We start from the raw sequence: 25121 nt of genomic DNA on the forward strand, positions 1-25121 counted from the left end.
TAATCAGAAAAGCATGATCAGGAGGCCTTCCAGAATTTTGTGAGGGAAACCTCTGACTGCTAGTTAACGGTTTTGAGTTTTCACTGCTTCTTTCCCAGTAGGATAAGGTTAAGCGGAGCAGGTAAAACTGCTACTTTTGTACATACTTTGTTGGTTATAAACACCACTGACAGCAATACTCCCTCTGTAAGCAGTTATTAAAACCAGTGGCATCAGTCTAGTTACACTCCATTTTTTTTCAAAAGATGAAACAACAGTGCTGAGCACTCTGGTAGTGGTTAAGTAATAAAACACAAAATTACCCCTTTCAACATGGTACATAGCATTATGGGCAGAGTTTTCCAACCCCCTTCACTAACACAGTCAATTAGTAGCCTAAGCTACCAGTCATTCTGAAAAATGTGGTTTAGCTTTTTTTTTGTAACACTGCTTTAGATTTCAGGCTCTTTCCACGTGACAGACTGGTTTTACTCCAGTGAAATAAAGACGCTCCATTTCCAAAATTTATAGGGTTCATTTATTACCTCTAGTAACATATTATACTGTATAAATACTCTATCCTTGTTATATGTCCTTTTAAAAAAGCGATAACTTAGAAGATCACATTAGACAAGAAGTATAAAAATAAATACGCTCATTATATGCATTTATTACAAATTATAACCCTTCCCAGAAGGGAAAGAAATATAAAATACTTATGAAGTATATAAAATCTATAGTAATATATTTTACTATATACATATGGAAAGCCATATTCTCTTATTGTCTATGGACTGGCACAAACTTCAATTATGCAAATGTTGGTGTATTGCTGTGGATGGACCTGCTATCCTTCAGCTTTGTCTTCCGGCCTTATCAGTGACTTGAGCACTACAAACACATATGAGGCCACATAAGAGAGGTTCCTATTCATAGCCGGATTTCTTTGATCTTTTTTTAACCCAAAGGCAAGTGATTTCCATTAGCTGGGGTAAGGTAAAAGATTTGAAGGTGAAAGCATGACTCAAATGCTCACAAATGCCATCAGTCTGTTTGAGAGGATGGTAGGACCAAACTCCAATCAGAAAAGGCAGTAGAAGCAGAAGGCACAAGAAGCCACTCGTACTCACAGAGGCCACCTGCTCCATGAAGGCATCCACTTTTTCTAGCCTCTGGATTACATGTCACCACAATGGCATGGGAGTGGGTGAAAGAAGTAGAAAGATACATTGGGATGACATAAAAACCACTTTTAAAAAATGGAATTGTCATTATTTGTGGAGTTGACTGACTGTTGTTGGTATTTCTTACTCTTTACAGGTAGAGAATATGGCTTTATTTTTATATAAAACTATTCTCTGAAACAATAGCAGCCATGAATGATATAGTTAAAGCTCCTTTTCAATCCTGTTTTTTGCCCTTTGTGAGGTAGGTAAGCCCTGACCAATTATTTTAAGCTATCTTTTCCACTCCCCTTTCCTTTCCCTTCCTACACATGGGGACTTGATCGGTACCACAATATAAATGCAAAAGAAGGGAGAAATAACCGAATCCCAAAATGTTTGCTTAAACGGATTTTGGCCACTGCTCACATTTTGTTTACTTTGTATCAGACTTAAAAAAAAAAAGGTAATTTCAATGCCTCAGGCCCTATATGCTGAAGACGTGTGAGTGACATGGGTCTGCTATCCTATCAGATTTTCAGTTGGCAGGGTATTTTTTTATGCAACGCCAACTAAAGCTAGTTGCACTGTCCCACCTCAATGGATCTTCACCATGAATTTTGTATGCAAAAACATATGCGCTGCCTCTAGCCCTCTTTTTTTTCAGTGCATTGTTTTGAAGGAAAAAAATAAAATAAAAAAAATTTAGCTTTCCCGACTTATACTATTTAACTGCAGTCCGTAACATTGCAGAAGTCTATTAGGTGTTTTGGCTTCTTTGAAGGCTCACAGCTTTCTTGAGGCAGCACACTGCCATCGTAAGAAATACATTTCAACAATCTCTTCTTGAAACCTTTCCCGCACGTCTTAGAGCAAGGCGACCAGTCCCCCAGCTGCCACTGCGGGCAGGGCACATCAGCACAGGGCCGGACATCGCTGGGCTTCAGCTCCCGGGCACAGTCATCAGCTGGCCGCCCCCGAGGGTCCCGGCACTCCACAGCCCGCCGCTGCCAGCCTGAGCCACAAGACTTGGAGCACTCTCCCCACTCCTCAATGACCCACTCAGAGGAGATGATCTCCCTGATAGCATTGAAGGACTCCTTCTTTCTACTGGGCACTTTCTCTGACCCAGGTTGAGTGGGTTTCTTCACGAAATAGGTGAACTTGATCTTGGGCTGTGGGAGGTCCCCCACTGTAAGGACCTGGATGGTCAGAGGCTCCTTCAGAGGACTGAAACTGCGGATCCTCTCCAGGGCGGCGGAGGAACCACTGTATCTCAGTACACTGCCCTTGTAGGTGATGTCCTGCTCCAGTGTTGACAGGGTGTAATCGCCATTGAGGATGTAGGTGCCATCAATGGCTTTGATGGCAAGGAAGCTGCCATCGTGTCTTGCGCCCCTGTGGTTTCGCTGCTTCACCTCTATGTTCGTCGCCCCAGCCGGAATGGTGACGACATCATGGTAGCCAGGTCTGCCCAAAGGAAAAGAGAAAGAGTTGAGTCCTTTGCTCCTCCCCGCAAAAAGGAAGAAGCAGCCTGGTACAAGACTAAATTTCATTTGAAGCCAAAGTGTTAAGCTCATGAGCTACCAATCTAATTGAATTAACGGATTAAGGGATTTTGTGAAGTCACAGCCCACATTATTGCTACGGCAGAGGCGTGTCCACCTGGAAGGAGCCTCATTTGCTGCGATCTCACTGTAAGTTATCTTCAGTCAGACAGCTCTGACAGATGAAATCTCAGTTCCAACAATAAACTGAGACACCACCTCACTGACTGGGAAACCCAAAGATTACACCTGCAAAACATTCACCCAAACAAATTAACAGTAGCAGCTATATACTCACTTTGCTCTAACAAGTGTGCCAGACACTTTCTTGCAAGTAGATCCATTGCCCCCACAGATACCGCATTTGTCAAACTTCTTATTGGATCCTATCATACGGTCGCAGCCAGCCTTCACGCACTGTCCCTGGACGCAGACGGAGGTGGAATCAGGGCTACATGGGGTACCATCCACAACCTTTGCAGGAAAGAAGCAGTAGATTGTTTGATTAGAAGATGCACATTGCTTTGAAATTGTACAATACAGACACATACAAAAAAGAGACAGGTGGAAGATCTGCAGCACCTGTATTTTCAAGGCTTTTTAAACCAAAAACCAAAGCAGCCCCCAGATAACCGGAGGTACGTAGTGCTACTTCATCTTACTTGCAAAAATGATGCCATAGTAACAGGAAGAACAACCAATTTAGTTTTCTACTAATACCCCCCTGAACTCCCTCCACCTGCAAAACCGTTTTATTCATTTCACATGAAAAATGTTGTTTTCTAATGTCACTAGAAGGTACTCATGTCCTCAAAGTACAGGACAAAAAAATGCTTTTAACGGTGTTCAGTGTATCTTTTATTTCTAGGAGGACTGCTCCTCAAGAAACATCTGTGTCATGGCCCTGGTAGTTATTGGTTCTCAACATATTATGACAATGAGTTCAAGTAGCTATTCAAGATGAACATTTTTCCTTCTGTTTATTTTAAGCTGTCAGCATATTAGTAACTGGTATGAGAAAGCACCGATGTTTTGGCAAAGAACCCTCACAGTTTTCCAAACATATCTCAGTGTAATGAAATTGGTGGAAGGAGAGGAAACGGAACTAGGGTGGAGTGGGTAGAAGAGGTGGTACGTGTGAAATAACGGGAAGGACTGTGCCAGAATATTCAAAGCATTCTAGCACTGATCAAGCTGAACACGTAGGCAGAGAAGGACGAATTTATCTTAATATGATGAAGACATAATTTCAGATTTCTACACTCCTTGACTCTAAACTTCACATAAATAGAAAATAGAAATCTTATTTGTGATTAGGTGGAACAGGTATAGTTTTGGAATACCTTTGGCTGTAAAACAAAGAAGTATCCTGTTCCTTTTGCTCGGCAGATGAGTTTGCATCTATCTTTTGGAGACACACCGGCAAACTTGGGTGTCCACTCCACTGCGGGTCCACTTCCAAACGGAGACTTTGAAAACTCATTATGCTTTTCACATTGTTCCTCCCTAAAGGTTTTGCCTGCAAGCAGAGGAAAGACAGGTGGGTATTAGATCTTCTTCTGTGCACGGTGTTCCTCTACAAGATACCCTTTCTCCACCTCAAAAATGGGGAAAAAGATTACCATCATTGTCTGGACAGTCCTCGATGTTACACGATCTGTATTGCACCCGCTTTCCTTCACAGTACTTCCCTCCATTTCTTGGGATGGGGTTGTCACACTCCCTGAAGGAGTACTGCACTCCACCACCGCAGGTTCGCGAGCACTCTCCCCATGCACCCCAGGATCCCCAGCTTCCATGCACTGGTGTCTGGAATGACAAAGATAAACAGGAAAAAAAAAAGTTAATACCCTGGAAGCAAAACCAAACCACAAAACCCACAACTATGCTCATTTTTACCTAAGCCACTTGTAAAAAAAACAACAAAACTCTCCAAGCTTGTTTCATTAGCTAACTGCCCCCACTTATTCAAGCACTTTTAACTGATTTACTCCCACTGAAGTATTATCTGTGCTACTCTGCAAGCCAGGATATATTCTCCTTTCTTTTTTAATACTTACATCATAATGCTTCTTCTCAGTTTTATTCACACACTTGCCATTCATGCACCACTTCCCTTCCCCACAACTGGTGCCGTCTGCCCAAGGGAAATGTTTGGTTTGGCACACAAGCAGCCCTCCAGAAGTGCCAGTACACCACAGCGTCGTACACGTACTGGCTGCATCGGGGCAGTGCTTGGACTCATCTCCAAATGTAAACTGGCACTGTCTGTTGGCATCGTACAATGTGCCAGGCAAGTCAGAAGGAAGCTGGATTGGTCTGTGGGGCTTGTCCAACAAACACTCACCTAAAAAGAAAGGAAAGAAAAAAAAAAAAAAAAGGTCAGTGAATGTGGTTTCAAACGGAAACTGCATTTGCTTTGTAACGTGTCTTTGAGGAAATTTGTGCTACTGTTTTTGTAAAACTAAGGGTCTTCTATAATTCATCGGAAGCATGTAAAAGGTTAACTGTATGCTGTAGCAGAAAGCACTCCATTAAGAAAAAGGACAAACAAACAAATAAATAAAAGCAGTAAAGCACATGAATTTAAATGCCATATGAATGGAAAGTTTAATAATCTTACCATGACCGTTATCCAAAAATGTTGTAATCATGTAGGCACTGCATGGAGACCAAGGCTGGCTGCGATCCAGATTGGAAAGCATAGATGCCATCATGTGGAAATCCCGGCTTATTCCATTAATACCAGCACATTGCTTTGCATCGTCATGAGGCATGTTAAACACGTGTCCTTAAAAGGAAAAAAAAAAAAAAAAAGTCTGTGACTTTAGGAAATCAGTCATATGCATTACCAATAAATATTACTCTAGAACTGCTCATAGCCTGGTCTTTTAATAGTAACCTGAATCTGAATGCTGCCAAATTTTAAGCAGATGACACTGTATCTTCACCCCCTCACAGGCTTCTCACATGCTTTTTTTTTTTTCTGTAATCAGTCAAACACACAGCTCTTGCAGACAATGTAATGCAGACCGGATTTACTTTCCATGGTTAAACCCTGCTACTTGGCAAAGCTTGGCCTCCTCCCAGCTGCACCCAGGGAGCACGGGGTGCTCTGTGCCCCGCAGGGCGAGCCCATAGTGTGGGCTGCGTAGGTCTTGGCTTTACGGCACTGAGCTGGCTTAAATTAATCACAAGAAATCGCCTTTCAAAGTTTCAAGTACCTAGTTCGTGGGCCGTTGTAAAGGCAGCCTGTAAACCATCGTCTTCTATGATAGAGCAACTGCGGTTTAAGTCACAAACTGTTCCCACATCAGCCATCCCAAGAGTATCACATGTCTTGGCACCGCAAAGGTCCTGTAAAAAAAGGCAGTTTCATTATTAATCAGATCAGAGACTTAACCTTGGCAAGAAACATCCAGCCCTGGCAGTTTGCCTTTACTTATGGAAAGAGCATAAATATTCAGCACTTCAATGGGTATGATGGCAAAAATCTGTCTTTGGAACGTACACAAGGGTTACACGTAGAAATAAAATGCATAATTTCCAAACTAAATCTGCTAAAAATAAAAGAAGCAAAAAGACGCTGCATATACTGTGAGTTTCACCTGAGGCAGCACAAACAGCAAAATAAACGACTACCTAAAAAGCAGTTAATTTCATTTTTAGCAGACTTTGCTGAAGCTGTGGTGACACAAAACTGTCTCTCAACACTCTTTCAGAGGTCTCCTGGCAGAGGGGACCTTCACGGGTAGGGAGCAATTGGCATGTGGATGGATTTGACCTCCACGTCCCTCACCTGCCTGGTGAAGAGGATCGCCGTATCGTAGTGCTCTGCGTGCCGGTCACTGGGTGGGTTGTGCTGCTTCTGCCAGCTGCAGAAGTTTCTTAAAGTCAGGGCTGCATTGGAAGAGATATCGGGTCCCTTCCGCTCGTCGTAAATGACCATGATTTTCACTACTATGAGGCTGATGGAGTTACGGATGCTGGGGTGCTTGTACAGCTTGGCTGCCACGGAAAACAGCGTCAGGAGGTAGTGCTTTAGCCCGCTGCCGTGGAACTCGGCCATGGACTGGTCAGCTACCAGCAGGGTCTCCACATAGCGGGGGCTGGACACGAACCTTTTCTTCCTTCTGCTTCTCGCTTCTGCATTTACAAAGAGAGAGAGAGAGAGGGAGGAAAGCGCAGGTGAGCAAAACAGAGACACACTGGTGAAAAAGACAACTGTGAAGATGCCCAAGCTTGCCGAACCTCAAGATCTGCACCCAAGGGATGCGCCCCACAAAATTCGGGCATCCTCTGTTGAACCGAGCCGCCCGCGGGCAGAGGGGGGATTACCTGGCCCCGCGCGCAGGTGAGCAAAGCAGAGCATCACTGGCGCACGAGACCACCGTAAAGACCCCCGAACCCGTCGATACTCAAGACCTGCACCCCAGGGATGCGCCCCACGGCCCCCCGCCCGTCTCTAACCCCTCAAAACTCGGGCATCCCCGGTTGAACCGAGCCGCCCGCGGGCGGAGAGGCGATTCCCGGCCCCGCGAGCGGATGGAAGCGCCCTCCGCACGCCGCCCCTCGGGACGGGGACGCAGATCGTCCCCCTCGTCCCCGCGGAGGAGCAAACACCCCCCCCCCCCACCCCAAAACGCCTCGTCCCCCTGCCCGCCCCGGCGGAGGGCGGCGCGGCGGTACCTGCGCGCCCGGCGGTCTCGGCCGCGTCCTCCGGCTCGGCCACGGCGCAGCGGGCGGCGGGGCGGTCCCGGGGGGCCCCGCGGAGGCGGAGGAGGTGGGGGCCGAAGCGGTGCGCGGGGCAGCCGGCCGGCTGGAGGAGGTATCGGCGGCCCCGCAGGGTGAAGGCGCCGCGCATCCCCGCGCAGAGGCTGAGCGCGGCGGCCGAGCCCGGGTCCCCGTTGACGGTGCCGGAGTAGAAGCATCCGGAGAGGTCGTCCTGCGGCGGCGGCGGCGGCCCGCCCAGGTGCTGCAGGGTGAGGTCCGGGGCCGCGAAGCCGCTGTCGGGCCGCAGCTCCAGCGTCAGCCGCTCCCCGAAGGCGTCCAGGCGGAACCGGCGGGCGCCCAGGCGGCGCGGCAGCACCAGCGCCCGGCGCTCGGCCAGGCACAGCCCCAGCAGCGCCGCCAGCAGCGCCAGCCGCGCCCCGCTCCGCATCGCCGCGGATCCGCGCCCTCTGCGCGCTCGGGTTACAGAGACCTCTACGGTGGAGGTGTTGCTTTTGGGTTTGGTTTTTTTTTTTCAGCTTTTTTTTTTTTTGTGGGGGCTCGCGGGCTGTCTCTGCGGGCGGTCACTGCCGAGGTGGCGCCGGCTTCCCCATGGCCGGGGAGCGAGGGTCTGCGAGGGCACCGGCCGCGTCCCCCGTCTGTCCGTCTGTCTGTCCGTCCGTCCTCTTTTAGTTGTTTTTGGTTTGTTTGTTTGGTTTTGTTTGTTTGCTTTTTTGGGGAGGTTTTTTTGGGTTTTTTTTTTGTTTTGGTTTTGTTTTTTTTTCCCTTTTCTCGTTTCTCCTTCTCGCCTCCTCCTCAACCCTCTCCAGCGGCGGCAGCGGGAGCTCCGTCGAGGGTCGCTCTGTCCTGCGCTTCCACGGCGCTGCGGAGACGGCCGCGACGCCTCCCCGGTCCCTGCCGAGCGGAGCCGGGACGGCGAAGCGCCCCGCGCCGCCTTATCCGCTGCGATCCGAGCGGCAGCGCCTCCTCCTCCTCCTTCTCCTCCTCCTCCTCCGCCGGGCAGGAGCGAATGCGGCGAGCGGCGCCGCTGCCGCCGCCCTTTATGCCCCCGCGCCGCCCCCCGCCGCGCGCTGAGATCATCGCGTGCGTAACGCGGCCGCGGGCGGCCCCCGCCCCCCCCCCTCGGGCTGCAGGGCGGGCCGGGCCGGGCCGGGCCGGGGCCGGGGGCGCCGCCAGTGAGGCCCGCGCCGCCCCGCAGCCCCCGCAGCCCCCGCCCCCGGCGCTCCCGGGACGAGGAGGGGGGGTCCCCGGCCGCGCTGGCGGCTTTCCCTTCCCTGGCTGTTCGCTGATAAATCCTCGCCCCTCGCTGACCGGTGCACCTGCGCCGCTGTGGAACGGCGGCTTCCAAATCGCTTAAACGTTGACGTAGGGGCGGCCGATTTTTGCCTTTGAAGCCCCAACCGGCCGTAGCGGTGCGGCTAATCCACTTAATTCTTCATGTGCAGCCCCAGTAAGGCCGCTCTCTCCTTTCTGAGGCCTTTACTGGAGGAGCGCGGTCTGTGTGGCAGCTCCAGAGCTTCCCAATTACTCGAAGGTGCCTCGGTGTCGGTCCAGGCTGTTTTACGCAAGCGTAAAGCTCGGAGAGTGATGACAGAACAGCACAAGGTATCAATCTTGTATTGATACCATTGCGGCAAAGGGAGCGTTTCTGAAATTTTATGCATCCGCTGCTCTCTTTGGAAGGAGTGTCCAGTTTATGCCACTAAATGTAAACCAAAGGGTTTTCTTCCCAACTTAAACCATGTCAGATAAACTCGGGGGCGAGCTGCTGTGTCAATTACGCGGCCCGATTGCCTGCTAAATTCCAGTAATACCTTTATTTCCCGTGGTGTCCTGTATAAGTTTAGAAAAGCGCATTTCTTTGAAGTTGTGCAAAAGATCTGTGAAAACATGAACCCAAGTTTCTGATTCCTTATTCCACAAAAGTGCTGTTGTCTCACAGAGTGATGAACAAAACCAGAACTGGGCCTTGAATGAGGGATTTTCCTGGGCATATGGCAGGAAATGTTGGGGTTTTTGAGCAGAATCTGGGCTTTGCCACCCCTCAGTACATCAGAAGTGAAACTATCCATTCAGTTACAAAGAAAGCCTAATTTTTTTGCTTGAGAGTCAGAGACGTGTGCCAATCTCTATCCTTATCTCTGAGATCTGGTAACATGTACCTGACTCTGTTGTGCTTTTCCTAGAATAAAAAAAACTTGCAGCAAAGGTACGGTTCATTCATGCTGTTAATTTTGTATTGCTTACAATACAACACGTATTTAGCACCTGTATTTGAATATTGAGACTATTAGAAATTTAAAAGCCTAGAAGTATGGTAGATAAAGCATAGAACAGAAAGGAAGGCTTTTATATAGTTTGTTTCTGAACTCACATTAGAGTCAAAACTGTTAACGCTTGCAAAGTTGTTCATTAAAAATACAAAAATCTCTTAGTCTTTCGGTGTAATCGATGTAACGCACAGGGCAGCGGGGACTACAGGTAGGACACTTGGGTGTCCACCCGGGATATGTCCACACAGCTGCTGGGGGCACCTTTGTAGTCACATTTTGCCGTTGCTTTTTGGTATAAAATTTCTATTTTGAAAAGGTCCTGACCACCTTAAAACGGCTTTTTTTTTTTTTTTTTTGGTGTGGCAAGTCTTCCCGATATTCCACAAGGTGGCACTCGCCTATAAAAAATTTTCCTCGAAGACTTCCACGGTTCATCTCCCAGGTTTCAAACTGGGCTCTGGTGGAAAGGCACAAGTTTTAGTTCTTTTATCAACAGTTCTGTGGAGAAAAGTTTTCCTGGCCTTTATATAATATCCAAGGAAGTTTTTGAGTAAAGAACTCAGCAATTGCCTTGTTTTCCCCCTCCCCACGATTGCTAACTGTGCTGCTGTGAGCACGAAGGGAGGCACATAAATGTTTTGCGCTACGTGAGCACAAAACCTGTTGTAAAGGGACATTTACAGAAGTCTTGATTCCTAACAAATATGCAGTGTTGTCACACACCACCTGTATAGTCCTGCAAGTGCATAAATATGTTTCTGTGAATAACCTCAGGGAGTTTAGCTAGATTATCCGAGACTGGAAAGCGCATGTGTGTGTATTTGCAATGAGTATTGTATCTAACCCATTTCAACACCAATCATATTTTGTGTAAATCAAGATTTAGAAAGCAAAACGTGCTGAACTTCTTCAGAATGTCAATTAGTGGGATAAAAGCCTAGAAAAAGCATAAACCTTGTCGCTTTAATGAATTTCTAGTGCTTCTTGAGGGAGAAAAAGAAGTCAAATTTTTTAAAAAAATTGTAATGCAATGTAAGCCACCAGATGGCGCTAATAGATCATAGCATTTTATTCTACAGTGCAAGAATAGTCTTTTATGGCTTAGTCGTAAGTGGATTCTGTATCTGAGCAGTATGAGCAATGCTTAGGTTTTAATTTCTTTACTAGGGTTTGCATAAATTGCTGTTCCCCCCCACCCCGCCCTTGCTTTTTCAGACTGTTTGTTGAATGCTGCAGAATGATAGCTTCTTTCATAAACTTATTGAAATTAAATTAAAACAGCAGGTGGCACATTAGGCCCACTGAATAGCCGGTGAAAGTACTGATGCTGTTAAAAAAAATCCTCAAAAGAGGACCAATAACCTTACTCCTTCTTTTTGTTTGTTTTGGAAATTCATTTTATTTTGCAGAACTGTTTTGCCATCACTGTTTGTGACTACTGAAAGGTTTGCCCATAATCAACATTTCTATTCTAAGCAGTCTCTTACTAGTTGCTGAGCAGTGTGAGTGGATTGGCTTTGTGCAGGGTAAGGGAATGCGCTGTCGTTCAGGGCAAATGACCGTACTGAACAACATTATTTATGGAGATTGTTTCTGTATATAACATCTTTTGTGATATGCATGACTAGCTTTTTTTTTTCTGTTTCCTCATAATTTCTGCTTTTACATGAGCTAATTATCAAACTTGCAAAAAAAAATAGATGCAGGAACTTTAGAAGCCCCCAGATTTTATTCCTAAATAGCCTTTATAGGCCTGTATGCACTCAAAATGAAGCACTACCAATTCTTCCTGCTCTCCATTATCAAACTTTTATCAAATTTGGATTGAATGGGAACTTGGTTTACGTCTGACTGCATTAGTTAAACGTTTTATTATTCAACAAATAAAATGTACTGGACTTTGGGGTTCAGGATTTGTTAGTTCAGTTTATAAAGGTAAGGGCAGCCAGGAATCTTGATTTAATTTGAATGCAACAGCATTTGTAGAAATAAGAACATGCTTATTTCATACTTGTCCTTATTTAGATTACAAAAACATTTTCTGTAGGTGTTTTGCACTGACTAATGTAATATTACTTCTATAATCATAATACTATTACAGGCATCATTGTAAATGATGGCAAATTTTCTTCTGTAACAATTCTTTATTGGGCACAGCTAGGAGCATATGCAGTCCAGGTCACCTTACACATCTCCTAAAGACTGCCAAACTATGTTTCAGAGCTGAATTTTTGCTTGTGGCTTCTTCATATGAGTTTTTACATCTGGTTTATCTGTTCGCTCCTGAAATAAGTGTGGTGAAAAATGTATTCAGTTTTGTCCACGATAAAATGTTTTCAAACATCTTATCGTTGGGCAGTAGTAGTGGGAAATGAAAAACAGGGAGTGCAAAAGTCAGTTGCAGAGTGTAGGGACTGTGGCCATGGTCTTAACATTTCCTTACTGTTTATCGGGTAGCTGTAGAATTCCTCTGTTCACTTGTGGCTCTCAGTGTCCTCCCTATGTTATAGCCACGAGTCACAGTCTTCTCCTGGCACTAATATTAGGTCAGATCCAGTGATAAAGATGGTGATCTGGGTCATGCTGGAACTGATGTGGAGTGCCTTTCCTTCCTTAGCTGCCTGCACCCAAAACAGGTTGGCAGTACGTTGTTAATAGTCTACATAGGTTGACGTGCCTGAGCTGAATTGGGTCTGTGGGGAAGGGCAGGTCTCAGTCTTGACCAGCAGTTTGCCACATTCATAACCATGTGTATAATTGTCTGCTGTAGTATTCCTATCTGATCCGAGACATCAAAGGCTCTTAGCACCTCCCAGCTGTTTGTTCACTGATGTACTTGTCAGAACCTGTGAGCTAATGCATTTTAAGTGATATGTTTTAAGAGTAGCAGAGGCAAAGCTGTGAATATATTTAGTACTAGTTTTCTGGCTAGAACAACACATAGAGGATGGCCTAGCATTTATTTTTAAGCTAACCCCTCCCCCCAGTTATTATTAGTCACATACCATAGTGAAAGTCTTTTATAGCACCACAGTAAGTCTGAAGTGGAAGGTTTGCATGAGAATGTGAATTTGGACATGACTCTCTCACACATGAGTCTACAGGCAAGTGATTTAAAAGACTGTTGAGGTCTGACACATGTATCTCACTTTGTGGTTGTAGAAGTATTCCTACACAAGAATTGGCATCACCATATAAATTGCTTGTGAACAGCTGACCTAAATCCAAATTTTCATGGTCAAAAACAACTGCTAGTGTCAAATATACGAAAAATCTCCCTGGAAAGAAGGGATCAAATAGAAAGAATCAGGCGAAACAAAATGTTGCATTATAATATGCCTGCAAAAGTGTTTCAGAAGTTAAATATAACTGAAGCGTTGGCTGCGAAGTCCCTTGGCAACTGGCAAGGAGCACATTCATGCATACCCTGAGCTACATGACATTTTGATATTTTTATCACAATGCGATTTCAACAGATACCGCACTTTCTCTGTGTACTTTGGACAGAGAATTTCATAAGTACTGCAAGAAGTGTAACAGTTTCCATGAAAGTCTTCATAATGAAAACTCATCACTGAACCTATTAATATTTTTTTTACCTTTGAGGTGTCTGTGTGATATAGGAGACAATTACCATCACTTAGCAGATGCGGGCATTGGCCATGCTGATTGCAGGCAAATTTCCATCTTGCTAGACAGTGCTCTGCTTATTCCTCTTCTGGTCTACCCAGACATGTGCTGGTCATTCTTTGGAACCAGAGCCTGTATAATGCTGATACTCTGTATAAAAAATATCAAGAAATTTGAATGTAAACAACAAATACTTTCAGTAGCGTTACCTTTCAAGCTGAGCAGTTCCGTCACCCTAGTTCTAACACACCCATGCGAACAATGGTATTGGCTTCACAGAGGGTGTGGTGCATCACAGCAAGTGGTGGAAACAGTTAGTTCAGCCTGGCAGGCTGGGGTGGGCAGGAGACCCCATGAGCTAGTTTTCCTGTCCTGTTGTTATGGGTCTATTAGCTCATTGCAATACTGCTTCCACATCTAAACTGCCACGTACGTGTTGTATTGTACTGAACTTAATGTGCAGGAGGATGCATTAATATGAGAATCCATTTTACTAACCTTCCTTTTCTGCTCCACATTCTCACTGTATAATTTTAATAGCCTCACTTACATGTTCAACTTATTCATGTTTTTGTTTCATCCGCTCTTATCCCACCTTTGCTCCCTGTTATGCTGGATAATCAAGTCTTGGCAGTAAGTGCATTTAAGAAACAGCAAAAAACATTAAGGAAAGTGATTAACCACTCCCCTTCCTCAAACAATTTATATACATGTTTAGACTCATCTAATCCACGCTTTGCTAAAAGCTGGATTAGACAGTGTTTCCTCCTGGTTCACAGGGATGGGGCTGGCATTCTCAAACTGCAGTTCTTGGGGCTCCTCTTAGTCTCAGATTACTTACCTGTTCTGAGAGGGTTCCCTGTTTTCCTCCCTCTCTGTCCAACAATCCTCACCTTTCCTATGGATGTCTGAAGATGGCCACTGACGGATAAATAGCCTTTGTACCATTCATGTGAGAACTTTCCTTTTGCTTGGCACAGCGTTTTTCCCTCTTGAATAACCATCTAGGGAAAAAAAGTTAGACCCTTTCTAACTTTGGTTATAAATTTATGTGTGTGGGAGCCGTGTATTGTCTGCTCTCTGTTACAGTCCAACGCACTGCTTGAGATAATGTTAAACCACAGTTTAAAGTACAGACTTGTATTCATTATCAGGTTCTCCATCACCTGTGACAGAGATATTACATTAATCACAATAATCAAGGTAGTTCAAAGCATTAGATTGAGTTCCCTCCTACTTTTTTTAGGCATGGGTCTTGCCTTTCTACACCTTGTGAAATGTTTTTCTGCATTTACTATAATGACAGGGAATTCCCCAAATATCAGTACTGGAGGTATTTGGTATCCCTTATAAATAACTTGCATTTTAACATCCAAATATCTTAGATCACTCTCTTGTCTTTGCTAATACTAAATAACGCCCAACTTGTGCTGTGTTGGTGTCTGATACATAGTTAAAGCTGTACTCAGTACAGCTGAGGGTAGATTTTGCTATATGAGCAGGTCAGAAGCCTGCTTCCACCTTGTAGAAAGAGTAAATAGGAAGAATATAATTTGTTTCAAATAGGTGAGCCACTTCAGTATGTTGAGGACATGGTCCTTGAATTTATTGAGGCACTGACCTTCCTTCATTTGTCTTTTGGTAAAACGTAATGTCTTCCCATCTCTGTGGTCTGACATCTGAATTACTAAATCCAGAATATCTATGGACTGTATAGAACCCGGAGATACTACTCTTTCTGTCAGTGCTGCCATAGAGGTGGCTGTTATGAGCAGTCTTAGCCTTTTTTACATGTATCTTAGTACCTACTTTTACATATTAGGCCATGGTTGGTGTTTTCCATCTAAAGTCCCTCTTTGGTTTTTATTAAGAGCCTATATTGGCTGAGCAGCCACTGACTTCAATGAGACTTTCATCACAAGTGGGAAACAGCATTTGTAGTCTCCTCAGCTTACTGTTGGGGTTCTTTCTCTGAAATGTGAGGCTTCAAAGCAACATGTGACAGTAGCCATCTTAGAAGTAAATGGGGAAAAGTCTCACAAAATGTGGAAAAGACTCACAAAGCAGAGTGAAACTTTGGGAGAAAAGAGGTACAGAATTGAGAAACAGTTACACATTTCTGCATCCAGCAATTGAATAATAAGCCTCAATAGTTCTGATCACTCTTATTCTAAAGTGAGGGTCAGTGCAACTTTTTTAAGGCCAAAAGAGTTGCTAGCCCCAGTACTTCCGTGAATCTGGCCACTACCTGCAAGCAATTGTGATGGAGACCGTTTTGCTGCCAAGCTGGACTTGTATAACGAGTGGAGAAAATGCTAGCCAGCCAAGCATGAAATACTCTTGCCTGCATCTCTTTTATTCAGAACTGATAGAAATAACATGAGTGACTAAAGATCTCAGCAATACATACCTCAAGAGAGAGAACCTTAAAAGGCAGCTTCACTTAGCAAATTTGAGGATTTGCATCAGGATCTTTATTTAGATGCTTTAATCTAGGCATTCATCAATTTATCCTGTGAACTATGCAAATATTTCAGAAATGCTACAAGAGATTATAATGCAAAGACATGGTTTTAGGTACAGTTCTATGTGTCTTTCTTTAATATTTGCTGTATACCAAAACAGGGTAAGATGTCTCTGTAGGTTTTGGGAGACCTGTAGCTGTGCTACAGGCTCATTTTGAGATGAGGAGCAAATCATCTAAGCTTAAGTCCAACAAAAGCCATAAATATGTAAACATCAGTTACAGAATGCAGTAGCTGGCTTAACTCTGTTTTTCCAAAGCTTTCAGGAGCCATCATTACTTCCTTCCTTCTAAGCATTAAATTGTTTACTCTCTCCTTGTATTTATATGGCTCTCAAATGAGCAATTGCAGTCACTAAGAAGTATCTCCTCAAAATCTCCTAGCAAGTGTTATCTTTATTTAACAGGTAGAAAACTGAGGTAAAAAGATAGTCAGAAATTTATTAGCAATAGGACAAAATACCTTCGTTACATCGGTGCAATTCGTAGACAGTTGCAAGAGTCATTAGCTCTGATGCTTTTTTTCCCAGTTATTTCAGTACAGGGCTCATGATGTTGCTAATCTGTTCTTTTTTGACAATTTTATTCCCATTTTGAACAGGTCATGGAATGGCTACCTCTTAATTTTTTTCTGCTTTCAATCCTCTGTGTTTTCTAATGTTAGCCTGGAACTTCAGGTTGCTTCTTTGTACTTCTTTAATGTTAGGTAATAAGTAAGTGAGAAATCCTTGTTTACTCTAAGATTCAAGGGCACGTAGGTCAGTAAGACTTGTTTAGGTGTCTTGGGATAGAACAGGCAACTAAAAGGTCTCCCTCAGTTCTGAATACACCTTTACATCAATGCTGATATGTTGTTTTAATCACAGGGTCAGCTGAGCTGGAGGCAAGGCTTCATCACAGATTTTGGCTGACACACTGGGTTGCTTAATATCTCAATTTTATCGATGACACGAGTAAAATGAAAAGTTTCAACACTAATCTTGGGCAAAGGACCATAGGGTATTGTAGTGAGTTGACCTTGACTGGCTGCCGGATGCCTACCCAGCTGCTCTCTCATTTCTCGTTCTCAGTAGGACGAGGAAAATGAGAAAACTGGAAAATTAAAAAGGCTCATGGATTGAGATAAAGGCAGGGAGATTGCATACCAGTTAGTCATAATCAAACCAGATGTGACGTGGGAACAATTAATTTAATTTATTGTCAATTAAAATGATATAGGATCATGGGAAACAAAGACAAACTCTAATCCCATCTTCTCCCAATTTTTTTTCCTAGGCTCAACATCACTCTTTAATTCCCGACTCCTCTTCCTCCCTCAAAAGTGGTGCAGGAGGATGGGAAATGGAGTGTTATGGTAAGTCCATAACGATTCCTCTTTGCTGCCTCTTTCTCCTCAGATATTGTTCCTGTTCTAGCACAGGCCTCGCAGAGAGTGCCCTGCAGTCCTGACCCCCCTTTCCTCCCCAGCCCTTCAGCACCAGAAACCTGGTACAGGTACTCAGATTAAAAACGCTGCAGAAAGTTGATGCAGAGTGACCTAACTCATTGTCTTTTTGCCTGACTTGACTGTCACTGTCACCTGCTACTCTTCCCCTTTGCCTTTTCCCTCTGCCTTTCCCCTTCCAGCCCAAGGCACCATGGAAAGAGTAGCAGGAGCAGGGAGAAGGACCACTGCAATGGTGTCATGTTTTTGTTAATGTCACAGAAACTAACATCCTCAGCTTTTCTCATCTGCCTATCCACAATGTAAGATTTCCCCAAGTGATGCAAAAAATCTAATAGTAAGCTCTTTGTTCAAGAATTAAAAGCTTAACGAAATCAATCAAACATTTTTTTACTGGATTTGGATCGATTATCCCATTTTTGGCTGTCCTTAGCTGACACTTCCTCTGCTCCTCTCCGAGGAGGGCAGGTAAGGTAAGGAGGCCTCTTGCTGCCCTCTGCTTCCCTCTGTGCTCGTGCACCCTCTGCATTGCACCATCAAGGGGCTGAAGAAACCGGCAGCTTCCATCAGGAAGAGTGTGAGCACAGGCGCAGCCTGGGCCTCCCTTTGCTGCTCCCTCCAGTTTTTGAAAGATTTTAAATCATTGTCATAGTTTGCTGCAGAGTCACACTTGCTATCTCCATAGCTGATCTGGAGCAGCTCATGTGAGCCACTCTTCTGGCATATGAACTCGCTTGCACAACTCTGTACTAAGGCTATTAATACACTTTCCCTATGTGAGCAACCCTTGTTGCGGCAATGTAACACGTAGCTCGATCACATAATGTTAACAAAGAGAAATGGAGCAGACACATAGGCCTCAATCCTAGAAATATTTATAGCTAGGCTTGACTTCTAGCATCTTCCTAACCCCTTGAGTGTTTGCAGGATTGCAAACTTAGTAAAATGTTGGCTAAAATTTTCTGTTTACAAATGATATCAGGAGGAAGCAAGTGCACTGGCTTATACAAGAAATGAAGTTTTTAAAACATATCGTCCTTCCATCCATCCTCTGTGTCGCTTTATACCATAGACCCTCACTATAACACAGTGCAGCAAGAAATGAGCAGACACTAGTAAACCAATACTCAGATTTGTATTTTCAGTCCTGTTGCTGGTAGGTCTTCTGGAAAACATCATTCCTGCTTAAAACCAGATACCAAAAAGCCAGTCAACAAAACTTTCTTTTGTAACTTCCATTCATCATTGCTAAATTTTGTCCTCTTAGCTTTAACAGGCAAACCTTATGCAAAGCCTTCGCTGTTATGCTGCAGACAGGCTTTTTCACTTCCAGTGGGTAGAAAGCTAAGCATGTGAACACATATTTGCGAGGGATACTTGGGACCCCTGTTGATGTGCTGCCTTCAGTGTGCCACCAACTCTTTTTTGCGTAGCGTGGCATAAGATACGTTATTGTTTTGGATGATAAAGGATGAAATTCAGGGATCATGGGATGTTCATGAAACCTTCTCATTCAGTCTTATTTCCACGACTGTCATGGGGAATTCACAGCATATTTGAATGAATGGTTCAGATTACCAAATGTGTGCTTTAAAGTTAAAGGCTACAGTTAAGGCAAAATTAGAGGCTTGGGTATATGATTAAGATCGATTAAAGAAAAAGTGCAAAGGTTTTGAAATGTCTCAAGTCTCTAGGAATGTGTAGGCCATAGAAGAGAGGGAAGGGGTAAAGGAGGCATAGGGGAAGTTTTTCCTAATACTGTTATAACTGCCAGTTAATCTTGGTATTTTGACTCATTCTCTTACTGTTGAGTACCATGTTTTATTTATTTAGAGGGTTATAAGTTTAAATTAAAAATATATTTAAGTACATGATTAAAATATTACAGACAGAAAAATGCATCATAGTTTCACATGGAATAATTTTTTAGCAGAATTATTAATTTTATTGCCTGGAGGAACTCAGCCATCATTTCTGATTGTAGGCCAGACATAATTGGAATGTCAGCATCATACACCCTTATGTGCTGGCAGTGCAGTCTCCTGTTGGGAAAGAGGCCTGGGTCTGATGCCTGCTTGGGTTGCTGGCTCCCTAGGATCCATGGGGAGCATGGCTGAGGCAACCTCAGATTCTTTAGGTTGCAGTCACCTCTGTCTGCCTCAGCTGCATGCTGAAGCCTGGGCAGAGGTATGTTTGCATGCCCCTTGTGAAATGCAAATAGATGAAGAGGCGCAAGAGTGTCTTCCATCTGCTTGTGGCTGATCTAGGCTCTTTTAAGCTCAGTAGAGCTGCTGGCTGAAGTCATGTGGCTGCTGGTGGCCTGCTCTTCAGTGCTGCATTGGGAAGGGGAGAGTGGTACTGGGCGGGTCCTAGGGCAGCCTGGGATAATCCCATAGGAATTACTGAGGCACATGGGCTGGAAGAGACTTCCTGGTCTTCTGAGGCTGACATCCCAAGGGGAAGCATGGTCTGGTCATATATTGTAACCTTCACAGGAATAAACAAAATCACTTAGGGAAGCCCCTTCCCTGAGACCTCCATGGTCCCTTAGGAGGGGTCCCTTTGAGCCTGGGCTTGACCAGTAGAAAAACCAGCTAAATTCCTAATCGACTGGAAAGAAGAAAATCATTGTTATTCTGTGCTGCTTCTCGTAGCAACATTTTCTTTCTTGATTGTTTAAAAGTCTCACAGGTTGTTGCTCAATAGCATTTATGAACTGGGTGTAGTATAAAAATCATAGCTACAGCACAAATGTGCACAGCTGTCACATGTAACACACCTTTCAAAACCAAAGCATCATCAAATATTTTGCCAAACAGAGAGGTAAAACAATTCCACTTTATAAAATCAAAGATTTATATAATTCTAGTGATGCCAGCTGGGCTGCCATTGCTTTATATGGTAAACACAAGAGCTAAAATAGGTTGTGTAAAGAAATGGCTTATAAGACAAAAAAGGGAAACCGAATTTAACTGAGAGGGCCCTGCCAGCTTTAGTAATGTGGATTTCAAAGCTGTCCAAGAAAAATGTTCTCTTTTTACCTTTTCAAAAGAATTCAAACTCAAACATAGTTCAGAAGCAAGCTGAAAAGCTATAAACACTCTAACTATGACATAAGACACTAAAAGCTAAGAAGCTGTAAGAAGTGACATTAACTTGTGCTTCTGTTTGCTTCAGAGAGAGAGGAAAAGCAGAAGTCAATTAAGGTGCTGCTAAAGCTGCCAGCATTTGTTGCTTTATGTTAATCTCTGTGGCCCTAATCCCACAGTATTTTTCACATATCGAGGACAGCTGGTCTGGAACAGAGGCCCATTGACTTCATGTCCTTTGAGTGTCTCTTTTGCATTTGAGGGCTTTGATCTGTGTGGCTGGAAGTCTCCTCTTAGCTTTGGTTTACCGCAGCATCCCAGCACACACCTGTCACTTTCTTAGCACAGTGCAGTCCTTCTTGACTACTGCAACTCTGCAAAGAATTGTGGAAATACGTTGTGCATTATTTTAAATCCCATTAGATCATCTGATTGTACAGTTCTGATGTGAGAAGTACCAAAAGCTCTAAATGTAAGCAATGTAAATGGTGGCTGTCCACAAGCCAGACATGTAATTATTAGTGCCAATGAAAAGAGACCAGATTATTCATGTTGGAGACATCTGCAGCTATAGGCTATGTGGCCTCTCGTGGGTGCAGTTCCATGATAAGGCCTGCTGTAGGTGCACATGGGTAGACCTGTTTTCCAAGAGGAGGGATGGAGTCAAAGGGCACAAGGGCTGTAAAATTGAACTCAATGAATTTCTGAATTGAATTACATGCATCTATCTCCTACCACAGCAAAGGAAGGGATACACCGATGAAGGAAGTACCTTTGTCCATGCTCAGTGGGTGAGAATTGGTGGCTAGGATGGTAAGTTCTGCAGCTGTGCGTTAGACTGAGGCAGACAAATGGTCCTTGGAGTGACGGAAGCCCTAGAGGAAGCTAGAGGCTGGTGGCTCCTGACTCTCAGAAGCAGCAGCTTGCACGTGGGTAGCTGACATGGTGGGGACATTCCTGGAAGCATTCATGGGATGGCAACTCTGCACTGGCTGTAACTAATGCAGCCTCCCAGACAGCCTCAGTGGGTGCATGTTGCCACACAGATGTTGGGCTGCAAGGCGTGCCCCCCTCTTGCACTGGTATCAGACACAAGTGGGGAATTCACTTCTGGGTGTTGTGCTCGGGTGGAGGATCTCCTCCACTTGGTTACAGAACTCAGGGTGGTGGTGAGGGAATGTGAGGGAGACTGACCACTGGAACAAGACCCTATGCTCCCTGTCTCAGATCCAACAGGCAGGCATGCCTCGTGTGACAGACACCCCATCCTCTCTCCATTCAGCTGAAGAGAGAAATTTAGGAGATGGAGGGGAATGGCAACAGGCTTCTGCTCAGAGCAGCAGATGTGTCTCTCCTGTGTCAACCTCAGCCTCCCTGGTTCCCTTGCACAACAGAGATGAAGCTCTGCAAGTGGAACCAAACTTTAATGAGGATGATAGGACTAATAGTCTAGAAACATTCCCTAGGTTAAGACACCCTAAGCCACCCATCAAAATGCCTTCTCTAAAGAGGAAAAGATGAGTCATTGTAATAGGGGACTGCCCTCTGAAGGGAACAGAAGGCCTGATATACAGAACAGACCCATTATGTAGGGAAGTCTGTTGCCTGCCTGGGGCCTTGGTTAGAGGTATGGAAAGAAAACTTCCAGCTGTGGTCAGATCCATGGATTATTATCCACTGTTTATTTTCCAAGGAGGTGGTAATGAAAACCCAACAAGAAATCTGAGGACAATTAAAAGTGACTTCAGGGCTTTGGAACGAATGGTGAAGTGGTCGGCTGCACAGGTAGTGTTCTCTGTAATTCCTGTTATGGGGAATTATGAGGGTAGAAGTAGGAAGAACCAGGAAATAAATACCTGGCTCCAAATCTCATGTGAGGAGCAAAACTTACGGGTTGGCCCACACACCAGACTTACTGACAAAGAATGGGGTACACTTGGCTCCAGGGAGCAAAAGAATGCTTACTGAGAAGCAGAGCTTATCGGTAGAGCTTTAAACTAGATACAAAGGGGAAGGGTGACAAACCCAAGCTTGATAGAAAAAAGCCTGGGAACAGCACTCCAGTGTCTGAAGGATGGTGTGCCAGTGAGGTCCTTTGGTCTGCCACCTCAGAGGAAGTGGAGGGTATCACCTGAAGTGGCAGCAAAGATGTGAAGTTTATTGGTGGGTTAGAAACTACAGTGACTAGTCACTTAGGAATTAAAACTCTTCCCCTCAGGAGTGTAGTGGGATCAATAGCCCAACTGAAGTGCATCTACACCAAGCACACAGCATGGGTAACAAACAGGAGGAACTAGAAGTCGTTGTATGGCAAGAAAACTGTGATATAGTTACCATCACAGAAACATGGTGGCATGACTTGCACAACTGGAGTGCTGCCATGGTTGGCTATAAACTCCTTAGGTGGGGTAGGCAAGGAAGGAGAGGTGGTGGCATAACCCTCTTTGTTAGAGAGTGTTTTGATTGTCTTGAGCTCAGTGACGGTGAAGATAGGGTTGACTATTCGTAAAAATCAGTGGAACGCCCGATAAGGCAGATGTCTCATAGGAGTCAGCTATAGACCACCCAGCCAGGAAGGTGGCTGATGAGATATTCTTCAAGCAACTGGGATAAGTCTCGCTATCCCTAGCCCTTGCCCTTGTGGGAGACTTCAATTTACCAGATGTCTGCTGGAAGTGTAATACAGCCAAAAGGGAACAGTCTAGGAGGTTCCTGGAGTGTGTGGAAGACAACTTCTTGACACAATTGGTGAGTGAGCTGACTGGGGAAAATGCCTGTCTGGACCTGTTGTTTGTGAACAGAGAAGGCCTTGTGGGAGATGTGATGGTTGCAGGATGCCTGGGGAACTGTGGTCATGAGATGATCGAATTTTCAGTTCTAGGAGAAATAAGGAGGGGGGTCAGCAGAATGGCTGTCTTGGGCTTCTGGAGGGTGAACTTCGGACTGTTCAAAAAGCTGGTTGATAAAATTTCTTGGGAGGTAGTCCGAAAGTGCAAAGGAGCTCAAGAGGGCTGGATGCTCTTTAAGAAGAAAACCCTGACAAGCAAAAGCAGGCCATCCCTGTGTGCCAAAACCCAAGCCAGTGAGGAAGAAAAGCAGCTTGGCTGAGCAGAGAGCTTTGGGTGGACCTTGGAAAAAAGAGGATAGTATGAGCTTTGGAGGAAGGGGCAGGCATCTGAGGAGGACTACAAGGATGAAGTGAGATCATGAAGAAAGAAAATCAAAAGGACTAAAGCCCAACTAGAACTTAAATTGTCCAGTTCTGTGAAAGATAAAAAAAATGTTTATACAAATATATTAACAACAAAAACAGAGTCAAGGAGAATGTCCATCCTTTACTGGATGCAGGGGGAACAATAGTGACAAAGGATTAGGATAAGACTGAGGTACTTAATGCCTTCTTTGCCTCAGTCTTTAGTAGTAAGGTAAGACTTTCTCTGGGTATTCAGCCTCCTGAGCCAGAAGACAGGGAGGGAGAGCGGAACAAAGCACCAGTGATCCAAGAGAAAGTGGTTAGAGACCTGCTTGGCCAATTAGACACTCACAAGTCTATGGGGCCAGATGGGATCCACCCGAGGGTATTAAGGGAGCTGGCAGAGGTGCTCACTAAACCCCTTTCCATCATCTACCAGCAGTCCTGGCTGACTGGGGAAGTTCCACTTGAGTGGAGATTAGCAAATGTCATGCCTATTTACAAGAATGGTTGGAGGGAGGATGCAGGGAACTACGGGGCTGTCAGTCTAACCTCGGTGCTGGGGAAGGCTGGGGAGCAAGTCGTCTTGAGTGCTATTGCAGGACAACCGGGTGATCAGACGCAGTCAACATGGGTTATGAAAGGCAGGTCCTGCCAAACTAATCTGATCTTCTATGACAAGGGTACCTGCTTAATGGATAAGGGAAAGGCTGTGGTTGTAGTGTACTTGGACTTCATTATGGCCTTTGACACAGTATCTCACAGTATTCTGCTTGAGAAACTGGCAGCCACTGTCCTGGACAGGTGCACCCTCTGCTGGGTTAGAAACTAGCTGGATGGCTGGGCCCAGAGTCATGGTGAATGGTGTGAAATCCAGTTGGACACCAGTAAAGTGGTGTTCCCCAGGGCTTGGTGCTGGGTCCAGTTCTGTTTGTGGATGACACTAAGCTCGGAGGAAGTGTCAGTGTGCTTGGGGTAGGGAGGCTTTACAGAGGGATCTGGACGGGCTGGATCGATGGGCTGAGGCCGATGGGATGAGGTTTAACAAGGCCAAGTGCAGAGTCCCACACTTGGGACACAACAACCCCTTGTAACACAACAACCCCCTTACAGGCTTGGTGAAGAGTAGCTAGAAAGCTGCCTGGCAGAGAAGGTCCAGGGAAGGACCTGGAGGTGTTGGTTGACAGCTAGCTGAATATGAGTCAGCAGTGTGCCCAGGTGGCCAAGAAGGCAAATAGCATCTTGGCTTGTATCACAAACAGTGTGGGCAGCAGGACTAGGGAAGTGCCCCTATACTCGGCACTGGTGAGGCCGCACCTCAAATACTGTGTTTGGTTTTGGGTCCCTCACTACAGGAAAGACATTGAGGTCCTGGAGCACGTCCAGAGAATAGCAACGAAGTTGGTGAGGACACTGGAGAGCAAGTCTTATGAGGAGCGGCTGAGGGAACTGAGGTTGTTTAGCCTTGAGAAAAGGAGGCCGAGGAGAGACCTTATCACTGCCTACAACTGCCTGTAAAGAGGTTGTGATAGGTGCCAAGTGATAGGA

At 45.0% G+C, this 25121-nt stretch overlaps 1 protein-coding gene across 2 annotated transcripts in view; it reads right to left on the reverse strand.

The window, feature by feature from the left end:
- Positions 1–617: 617 nt before the first annotated feature.
- Positions 618–25121, reverse strand: part of ADAMTS1 (ADAM metallopeptidase with thrombospondin type 1 motif 1) — a 412180-nt gene continuing 387676 nt past the window's right edge. The window contains exons 2-10 of one of the 2 annotated variants that reach the window (XM_069870651.1): positions 7379–7869; positions 6489–6835; positions 5914–6046; positions 5313–5480; positions 4750–5036; positions 4312–4498; positions 4033–4208; positions 2988–3163; positions 618–2612 (exon numbers count right to left, since the gene is read on the reverse strand). In XM_069870651.1, the coding sequence (XP_069726752.1) occupies positions 1871–2612; positions 2988–3163; positions 4033–4208; positions 4312–4498; positions 4750–5036; positions 5313–5480; positions 5914–6046; positions 6489–6835; positions 7379–7850 (2688 nt within the window). In that variant the 5' untranslated portion in view covers positions 7851–7869 and the 3' untranslated portion in view covers positions 618–1870. Of the gene's footprint in view, positions 2613–2987; positions 3164–4032; positions 4209–4311; positions 4499–4749; positions 5037–5312; positions 5481–5913; positions 6047–6488; positions 6836–7378; positions 8420–25121 lie in introns of those variants that run through there. The other variant, XM_069870642.1, reaches the window with a different exon arrangement.

Source organism: Phaenicophaeus curvirostris, chromosome 1 (assembly GCF_032191515.1).
Source record: "Phaenicophaeus curvirostris isolate KB17595 chromosome 1, BPBGC_Pcur_1.0, whole genome shotgun sequence".
Classification (NCBI taxonomy): domain Eukaryota; kingdom Metazoa; phylum Chordata; class Aves; order Cuculiformes; family Cuculidae; genus Phaenicophaeus; species Phaenicophaeus curvirostris.